Source organism: Geospiza fortis, unplaced genomic scaffold, assembly GCF_000277835.1.
Source record: "Geospiza fortis unplaced genomic scaffold, GeoFor_1.0 scaffold333, whole genome shotgun sequence".
In the NCBI taxonomy this organism is placed as follows: Eukaryota; Metazoa; Chordata; class Aves; order Passeriformes; family Thraupidae; genus Geospiza; species Geospiza fortis.
Genome location: NW_005054347.1, coordinates 2,419,538 through 2,429,464, shown reverse-complemented (window position 1 = coordinate 2,429,464; position 9,927 = coordinate 2,419,538). Strand labels below are relative to the sequence as shown.

General features: G+C 60.3%; 2 protein-coding genes across 2 annotated transcripts in view; one reads left to right on the top strand and one right to left on the bottom strand.

Annotated features, from left to right (window-relative positions):
• The window catches only part of SLC6A9 (solute carrier family 6 member 9), a 4,622-nt gene extending 3,181 nt beyond the window's left edge, over positions 1–1,441 (top strand). Inside the window, exons 9-12 of the mRNA XM_014307872.1 lie at positions 242–341; positions 590–690; positions 879–1,049; positions 1,271–1,441. Coding sequence (XP_014163347.1) covers positions 242–341; positions 590–690; positions 879–1,049; positions 1,271–1,441 — 543 coding nt within the window. The remainder of the gene's footprint in view (positions 1–241; positions 342–589; positions 691–878; positions 1,050–1,270) is intronic.
• Positions 1,442–3,500: 2,059 nt separating this feature from the next.
• On the bottom strand, positions 3,501–7,644 carry B4GALT2 (beta-1,4-galactosyltransferase 2). The gene is given in 7 exon segments (XM_005423113.3): positions 3,501–4,810; positions 4,934–5,038; positions 6,095–6,217; positions 6,487–6,677; positions 6,749–6,984; positions 7,336–7,497; positions 7,500–7,644. Coding segments are annotated over 7 exon segments (1,113 nt in total). The 3' UTR covers positions 3,501–4,659.
• Positions 7,645–9,927: the final 2,283 nt, after the last annotated feature.

Here is a 9,927-nt window from a genome sequence, read left to right as displayed (position 1 = left end):
TCCGCTTTGTTGCCACTGTGATGGTACTGACAGGCAGGGCCTGGTCTTGCCACGCCAACACTGGGGATGGTACCTAGAATTAAGTGTCTCCATGCTGACTGGCATGAGGCATTGCTGTGCCAGCTGTGGTGGTGGTGGTGTCCGAGCTGCATGTTGCCAGCACGGTCAGTGTGGTGTGCTGGTGCCCTGCCAGCAGCGGTGGTACCGCAGGGCCAGCTCTGCCAATATGTCTGTCTTCCAGGCGGGCATCTACTGGCTTCTGCTAATGGACAACTACGCTGCCAGCTTCTCCCTGGTGGTCATCTCCTGCATCATGTGTGTGGCCATCATGTACATCTATGGTAGGTACAGCTGCCTGCAGCCAATCGGATGGTAGGGCTGATCCAGCCAGCCAATGGGGAAGGGTTTGCCCCAGCAGCTGGCCAATCAGCAGGTTGCTCTGTGTTACATGGGGGAAGGCGGTTGCCCAATCAGGAGCTGCGGCCTGGGGAGGCTCATGGGTCCCGCCACGCTGGTGCTGGGGCTGGAGCTGGGTGGGTGGTGAGGGGGCTTAGGCACCACCAGGGCTGATGGTCACTTTTCTCCCCAGGGCACCGCAACTACTTCAAGGACATTGAGATGATGCTGGGCTTTCCTCCCCCACTCTTCTTCCAGATCTGCTGGCGCTTCATCTCACCTGCCATCATATTTGTGAGCATCACAACCATGGGGCCTTGGGCTGTGGGAGGAGGGAGTGAGGAGCTCACCTGGACATGGCACTCCCCGGGGAGGAGGGTGCTGGGCTCAGGAGATCAGCAATAGGGCAGAGCGGGGAAGTCGTGGGAGTACAGAGCAAGCTGGCTGCTTCCCACTGGCTGATCCTGCCTATCCCTTCCCAGTTCATCCTGGTCTTCACAGTGATCCAGTACCGGCCCATCTCCTACAATGACTATGTCTACCCTACCTGGGCCATCAGCATCGGCTTCCTCATGGCGCTCTCTTCTGTCATCTGCATTCCCATCTACGCCATCTACAAAGTGTGCCGCTCTGAGGGGGACACACTGCTTGAGGTGGGTGGCCAGGGGCTACACCCCTTTGTCTCTGTCCCACCTGGGCCTGCCACCAAGGTTGTCCCTGACCTCAGTGGAGCTGTCAGCAGTGGCTGTGTGCAGGCGGCGTGCATAGGGCACCACATGTTTGTGCGCCCCTGGAAGCTGCTGGCATGTTGGTGCAGACCGAGGCAGGGGAGCATGGTGGGTGCTAATCTTGTCTCCATTCTCTCCCTTTCTAGCGCTTGAAAAATGCTACCAAGGCAAGCAAGGACTGGGGCCCAGCTCTGCCAGAGCACCGCAGCGGGCGCTACGCCCCAGCGTTCAGCCCTTCCACTGAGTCCCACCTGGAGGTGCAGCCCCTGCAGCCAGAGAAGGGCCAGAGTGAGGCAGCGGCTGGCCACCCCCTCTAACCCCTCTTGCACCTTCCGCTGGCGGAGCCTGGCTCCGGGCGCACCGGACCATGGGGGCTCTCAGCACCCATCCCCGAGACTCCCCCCACCTCCTCGCCGGTTAACCCCTCCCACCCCTGCCCCCGTGGCGTTTGTTAACCCTCGTGTTTACGGTAACCTTTGTGCTCGACGCTGGGACAAGAGAGGAGGGGGCGCAGCCCCGGGAGGGCTGGGAGCCAGAGGCACTTTGCAGGAGCCTTGACCTGGGGGTATGCACAGGATGGGGGGGGATGGGATGCTCCCAGGCTCCCACCCCCCCTTCCCTAAGCCAGGCAGCCTGCCCTGCCATGGGGCGCCCTCCTGACCTTCCCATGGGGTGGGACCAAGGTTGGGCATGCCAGTATTGCCTGCAGCCTGTGTGTGCACAAGGCCATCATGGGAGGGGTCGGCACTGCAGGGACCCCCAGCCTGGGTGCACACCCACTGTGGCTCAGAGCCTACTGGGTGGTCACACCCGGGGCTGCTGCCAGGCACGAGGCCAGCACAGGGAGATGGGGGCAAGCATGTAGCTTGCACTGGCAGGGGGATCTGATGGCACAAGACTCAAGCACTTAGAGCACACGTGTGTACACGTGTGTGTCCCTCACAGACACAGCATGGGCACAGATGTGGCGTACGTGGGCACGCACATATGCACGGTACGCCGGGGCTGTGCAGGCAGTGAGCTGGGATGCTCCCCTTCATGCACCCCTCCACCCTGTGGCCCCACTGGGGTCTGTGGGTGCCCTTTTGGGTGGCCAGGCATCGCCTACAAAGCTGGGCACAGCCACAAGCAGTGTGGGCACAGCCCAATGCTGCTGCCTGCCCCACAGTGGGGCAGGAGGCTGGGGGAGTACTTAAGCCTGGCCGGGGGGTAACCAGACAGGGATGAGATCCAGCTCTCCCTGGCAGCCCCAGCACTGGCAGGGGAGGATCCTCCACGGTGCTAAGGGGGAGCAGGATGGATTGGCCTCCCCCAGCTGCTGCTTAGCAAGAGGTACCAGCGGAGACACGAAGGGCTGCACCAGCCCACTCGCTCCGAGCCATCTGGGGATGCTCAGTCCCCAGTCAGTATTAGTGGAACAGGATGCACTGGCAAAGGCCGGGCGGTTTTAAATCTGTCTTCCAGCTCCAGCCAAAGGGCTTGGAGCTCTTGATTTGGGGTGGATGGGATGAGACCCTTCCTACCCCGCTTGCTCCCCTCCCAGCCAGCACCCTGTGCTCCCTATGTTGCAGCCCCGAGGCTGGCACAGGGACACGGCACAGCTTGGCACGGTGGCGGGAGGCAGCGGGCGGCGAGCCCCAGCAGGATGTTCCAGCTCCCCGTCCCGAGCCCCCCGTCGTGCCGCGGCGAGGGGCGCAGGTTCCCGCATGGTGCCCGTGCCCTGCCCCTCGAGTCACGCCGCTACTCTTCACCTCTAATTGTTAGCAATAACGCGCGCGTCCCTGGGCAGCGCTGCCTGTGCCAGTGTCTCTCCTGGTGTAGAGTTCTAAAGTATCCTAGATTTTAATGAGATTTATATTCCTGAAGTTGTGTCCTGCTGTGCCCTTCTTTGGGAACCATGTTGGGGGGAGGGAGGGATTGAAGAGTGGGGGACCACACCTAATGGGTGCAGCTCTTTTCCCTACTGATGCCAGGTATTGGCACTCAACAGTCAGCTAGGTCCTGGGGCGTTCTCCTTTGCCCTACCTGGACGTACAAAACCAGCTGGAGGTAAGGCAGGGGTTAGGGTTAGGGTTAGGATGGAGGATGGGCTTATCCCTGCTGGGGGAATTGTCCCCAGATGAACGGGAGGGCAGCAAATATCCATGGCATAGTGAGGGCAGCTGGCTTTGTCCTGCACACTTTGCCCTAGGTCAGCACCTTGTTAGGCCTCCCTGCATTGCTGAGTGAGCTGGGGGATCCCCCAAGGGGTGGAGGGGGTGACTCAGGGGCTCTGCCTTCCAGCCAGCAGCTGGAGGCAGCAGACAGGACTTCCCCTCTATTCTCCACAATCCCACTTCCTCATCAGATGGTGTTTTCTCCCACCCCCACAAAGCCTGCCAACTTTTCAAACTTTTATTAAATACAAAACCCCCGGTCTCTACGACCGAACGCTGCATTCAACGTACGCTGAAAAAAGGGTCAGACATTCAAATGTACAAAAGTCGCCGGTGCCCCCCAGCCCTGGCGAGCTGCCCTGCTCCCAACCCCACCGCTCCCAGCCCCCCATGGAGCGTCAGGGGTGCTGGGGCTCCCAGTCCCATGGCGGGGCACAGGGCTCCTGCCCTGCATGGTCCTGGCCTCTCCTGCCTGCAGCCCCCCTGCCCCTGGCCTGGAAGCGGGAAGGCAGACAAGGGGAGACCTCAAGGAGAAGATTCCCTCCCTGCTAGAGGGGGGCTGCACCAGCCCCCACCAAGAGGTGCTGGGGGGTTCAAATCAGCCCTATTTCCCCCACCAAAGGGGAAAGGGCAGGTGAGGGCAGGCGCAGGCAGGGGCTGCACACACACACACAGCACCTGCCTTTGGGGAAGGGGGATGGGATACAGCTGCCATCCCCCCAGCCCTGGGGAAACTGAGGCACAGCGAGGGGCATTCACTAATCAGAGGTCTCTGTTTGGCAGAGCTGAGACAGGGCCCGGCTCTAAGCACCAGACTAAAGCAGAGGAAGACAGCAAGCCACGTCTGTGTGCCCAGCAGCATGAGCAGTGCCTGGCCAGGGCAGCAACCTTGCCCTGATCCTGCCTGCCTGGGGGCCCCAGGCTGCTCCCATCCCCAGCTGGGGCAGCAGTGGCTCCAACGCTGGTAAAGGGGGAAGCCTGCACCCCACTTCTCACAGCGCTGGTGGGGACCCTCCAGCTCTCACAGAGCAGTGGGATTTCACCTTCCCCACCCAGGGTGCAGGTAGGAGCTGGCATGGACTGGGGGCTCCTTGCCAGGCCTGGGGTTGCCCCCTCCCTCTGTGCCAGGAGCTGCTTGCAGGGCAGCTGGGCTCATCCACCAACACACCACGTATGGGGCAGGGGTCCTGCAAACACACTCGTGGGGATGGGGGAGACAGAGAAATCCTAGGGACCAAAGGGCCGGCTGGGGGGCAGCCGTCTCCAGAAGGCAGCAGAGTAGGGAGAAAACATCCCTGTCCAGTCCTGGCTCTTGAGCTGGGGCAAAACCCGCCATGCCCAGCCAGCCCCAGGCACAGGGGCTCCCAGTGACAGGAGCACTAGCCGCGGGCCAGGCGGGGCGGGGGCCTGCCAATCTCCACCGTGATGTTGGTGTACATGGGCTGGCGGGAGATCTCCACCAGCCGGTACTGCAGCGAGCTGATCCCATCCCGCTTCATCGTCATTTTGGTGTTCTGGATCTTGGTGAACCTGGTGGAAAGAATAGCAGGATGAGGATGGAGGGATGTCATCTTGTAGTGCCAGCAGTGCTGGCCCTCTGTGGGGGTGAGCAGCCACAGTGTCCCAATTGCCCCAGCCCCGTGGCTCACTCACCTCTGCGGGTTGGGCTCATTGTGTTTGTCGCGCTCATGCTTAATCATGCGGTACCTCCCAATGCGGATGTCGGGCCTCGACACCTTCATGCCATTCAGGGATATGCTGGGGGCCAGGAGAAGGGTGGGATCAGTGTGTGGGCACCAGGGTGGGACATTCCCCAGCCCAGAGACCTCCAGGGTCAGACCCCAGGCAAAATAAACCTACCCTTGGTTAAACAAAGCTGTGCCAAGCCAAGATAAGCAAAGCCAGGCCCCACCCAGGCCAGTGTCATGACCTAGGGTGCCACATGCCCCATGGCAGTGTGCCCAAAGCACCACTCCTATCCAGGAACCAGCAGCTGCATTCAGCCTGTGCCGCACACAGGCAGCCATCCATGTGCAGCCATCCATCCCTCCTTCCCTTCCTCCCTCCCTCTGCGGCCCCTGCCCTTTACATTCCCTGAATGCCGCTGCCTAGCCCTTTCCTTGGAGCCCTCCTCTCTGATCAAGGGCTGCCTGAAGCTCTTCCAGACCTCCACACACTTCTTGTCCCCCACCCTGAGCCCACCTTGTGTGGAAATCACAACCGTGCCACGTGTCCAGGGCTCCCACAAGGGTGTTTTGCTAGTCTGGCCATTACTGTCTGGTTACACCCCACTGGCTGCACACTGCTTCCCTGGGAAGCACCATGGGGGAACCCATGGGAGGTGAGGTGGCCATTGTCCAGCTCTGGCCCCCAACACAGGGTGTGGGGGGACTGGGCTTTGCTCAGCTTGCAGCTGTACTGCTGCCTGCTGGCTGCTGGCAGGAATGACTGTGTGGCTGCTGCACGGCCACCACTGAAATGTTTCCAAGTTTTTAATCTCAGCCCTGGACACATCCAAGTCTTGCATCCCAGCCCCCGTATGGAGCAGAGCCCACAGGCACACCACACTGCAGGCTTCAGCCACAAGAGAGGCAGAGGAGTGTCCTGCAGCCCCCCAGCACCCTGGGAAAGGCCAGCTCCACCCATGAGGGTCACAACCCCAAAGCTAGAGTGTAATTAAATCCCTCCCTGACATGTGGCATGGCCCATGTACAAAACTGGGAACACCAGTGCTGTAAGGGGGCTAATTCAGTGCTCGGTGGGGAGCCTGGTACACCCCAACCAGTCAGTGCTGGTGAGGGGCTGGGCACCTACCGATTAAAGATGTCATCGTCCTCTCCTCCCCAGCCCCAGTACTCATTGGGAAAGCCATTGATCTTCAGGAACTGGGACTTGCTCAGCCCAGAGACACCGCCAAAGTAGCCGGCATAGGGCAGCCTGCAGGTTGACAGCAAATGGGTCAGCCCCAGGAACAAGCAAAGATGGAGGTGAGCCCCATGGGGACCCCCAAGTACAAGTACCAACCCTTTCCTGTGTCACCCTCCTACCCAGGGTTCTGTGCTCTCTGCCATCTCAGGTCCACCATTCGAGCCATCGACCTCATGCCTGCCCCAGGTGACAATCAAGGGTGGTTGCCCTGATGTCATCCCAGAGAGATATTCCAGCCCTGCCTGTGCAGAAACACCCCAGCACCCCAGGGCACCCACCTGAACCCAAACTTGTCCATGCCAACAGCAAAGTGCCGTGGCTGCTCGTAGCAGCGATAGAGGTTGCGATCGTCCATGGGGATGAGATCCACGTCGCTGAAAATGAAGCAGTCATACTCCTCGTCGTCCTTGAGTGCCTCCATGAATCCCACGTTGAGCAGCTTGGCCCGGTTGAAGGTGTCTTCACCAAACTGCAGGGCAAAGCTCAGCAATGCCTGCTTGTCCACCCCTGCCCTGCCACCCCTCGCCCCTGCCCCCTCACCTGGTTGATGATGTAGATACCGTAAGCCACCTTCTGCCGGCGCAGGATGGGGTGCAGGTAGTGCAGCCAGTACTTGAGGTGGTGCTCGCGGTGCCGGAAGGGGATGAGGATGGCCACCTTCTGCCGGGGCAGGCAGTCTGGGGGGGTGTACTTGCCACCCTGGCGTACATCAGGGTTCTCCCGCTGCACTCGCTCCATGCTCATGGGAGAGCTGAACTCGATGAGCAGGCGCCCAACTGTGAGAGGGAGGGCCAGGCAATGCCCGCAGGACAGGACATGGTCAGGGTCATGGTCACCTGCTGCTCTGCCCACAGTGTCAAAGCAAACAGCAAGGGGGACCTGCAGGGGAAACTGGCACTGCTGAGGGCAGAGAGTGCTCAGAACCTTTCCTAAAACAGGGCAGAGAGACTGGGCTAACAAAACCTGAAACCAGCTGTCCTGATACAGTTCCAGGCTGAGGTTTCTCTACTATTTCATGGGAAAGCCATACGCAGGGGATAAGGATGTCAGCCATGAGTACCCACCTTAGCCCCATGTTCAGAGTCAGAGCTCAAATTCACCCCCAATGCTCACCCAGGATGTCTCACCTAAACCAGGAGGTGTCTCCTGGCAGGGCTGCAAGGGCTTCTCAGTGGCAGACTGGTTGGTGCTGGGCTTGGTGCTGGGGGATGGGGCCTCAGCACCGGCGGGCCCGTAGCTGGGAACGGTGCCGTTGGGGCGGGACGAGTTGGAGAAGGGGTGGGCGCATTCCTGGCATTGAAACGGCTGAAGAAGTCCAGGTGCTGCGCGTAGACGTCAAAATAGAGGATCATGATGATGACGAAGTGGAGCAGGCAGAGCAGCAGCACGGCCTTGCAAATCCTTTCCAGGGTCACCCCCAAGAGCAGCCTGGTCATCTTCTGGGCACGGGCAGGCAGACATGTGCGCTTGGCGGGGCAGGGGGGCAGGTCCTGATCCTGCCAAGACACCTCACGCTCAGGACACCAGGAACCTGAGCCCCCAGCCCAGCCCAAATGACACTGGGACAGCAGGAGCAGCACAGGCCTGATGCAGACGTGAAGGACTTGCAGGCTGGTATGCCAGAGAGCACCCCAGGGGGAATGCTGCACCTGGATCCCTGCTCTGAAGGCACAACCATGAAGATATGAGAGGTCCTAAGCCCCACATAACAAATCATCTCCTTGCTTTCCTAGGCCAAGACCAGAACAGGACAGATCCACTCCCCTCCCCTTTTTCCCACCCAGAGAGAGCATGCAGACACCTCCAGACACGCCACAAAGAACCTCCACAGGGGTTGAGCCCTTGACAAAGGCTATGCTCTCCAAAAACATGTCCAGCGTGGGATGTCACAAGAGCACCACAGGTGTCCCCACCAGCCACCCCTCTCTAAGGCACCCCACTTCCCTGTTCCCCATCCTGCTCCCTCCCCACAGAGCTACACACCAGCAGCAGCACCAAAGCAGGGCAGCAATGAGAGTGAGGCCAGGCTGAGCCAAGCAGGACGTCCCAGCCCCCCTGAGTCAGGTCCCTGCCACATCCAGGTGGATCTGGCATTCAGCCAGCGGTGCAGATCCTCTCCCCTCCTCCTGATGGTGAGGCCTCCAGGGACACTGGACTGCTGGAAGTCAGGGTCCCCTTATCTCCCACATGACGCCTGGAGCCGGGCCAGAGCCCTGCTGGGAAGCCAGCTGGGAGAGTCACTGGAGAGTCCCAGAGAAGTCAAACCATGCGGCCTTTCCCAGCCCTGCCACAGCACAGCCATGCACCCCAGTTCCTGCCCTGAGCCCTGCCCTGCTAGTCCCTGCTTTTAGGGAGGGTGCTAAGACACAGCAAAGCAATCACAAGGGACAGGCACCAGGGGTTCACAAAGCCCTGAGGATCTCAGGACAGGCCAGAGCTGCTGTCTGGTCCCTGAAGGACTTTGGTGGCCGGGGGTCTGCAGCAGGACCCCCAGCAGGAGCGCAGGTAGCGCCCAACAGTGCTGGCAACCGGTCACTGGCAGCTGCCAGCCCTGTCCAGTGGGGCTCCCCAAGGAGCCACAGGGCACTGAGCTGGCAGTGATGGCCACACTGGATGGGTACAGGGATTGGAGCTGAGGTGTGAAGCAGGATCCTCCGCCCAACCCTGCTCTGGGGTGTCCTCTCCCAGTCGCAGGACTGACCCTGGCAGGCAGACCCTGGAACCCACCACAGGCAGGGGGGTGCTGGAAAAGGCTCTGAGCCCAATGGCCCAACTATGTCCATCCTCCCTTTGCAGGATGCAAAGTGGTGCCCCTGTGGATAGGGGGGTCCTGGCATGTGTCAGGAGCACAACCCCACATCCAGTTTTTTTCTGCAAAGTAGCCCTCTGAAGAAAAGCTGGCTTTGCTGTTATTGCTCAGACTTTCCCTCCGATCACAGTGCCTTGTCACCCCACACAGCCCATGACACGGGGATCTGCCTGATCCCAGCACCTGCCAGAAACCCTCCCCAAAAACCTATGCAGTGCATGGAGTGGTGGTGCCTCAACAGCCAGATGGGGATGCAATAGGAAAAAATCAGACCTGGTTTTAGGGGCCCTTCGGTAGAATGGTCCATGAGGCAAGTAGGGAGTGACGCTCAGCAAGAACAAAAGCAAAGCACTCCATCAAGCAGCGGCCACAGGACACCATGAACATGAGTGGGCTTAAACTGCTAAGGAGGGGGTTATGAAATATGATGTCATCTCCCCCCACCGCAGCATCTGTGCAGGGTGTGAGAGGCCAAAAGCAACCTGGGGCTGGGGAGCTGCTCCCCAGGGTTTCAAGTGCAGTATGTGCCATGGGGCTGGTGATGCTCGTTTTGCAGGGGATGCTCAACCCCGTGCACTCAATCCTTCTTCCCACAAGACATCCCAGGGCTGGGAGAAGAGAGGCACGGTGGGACCCGGTGGCCCCGATGCCCTAAAGGTGACAACCTGTCGGCCAAAAGTGGGGTGAGGGGCCGCATTCAGCACAACTAACACTCCCCCACCCCCAATTTTTTCCCACTCCCCGACGCATGCAAAAACTTATTTAAAAAATGAGAAACAACCTCAAAATTAGTCTTTTTCCCGAGCCGGAGTGGTGCCGCCCATGAGTGGCCGGGATCGCATCCCCCGGGTCGCATCCCGGGCCTCACCCGCCCGGCCAGGCCTGCCCGCGCCGCTCCACTCACCGCGGC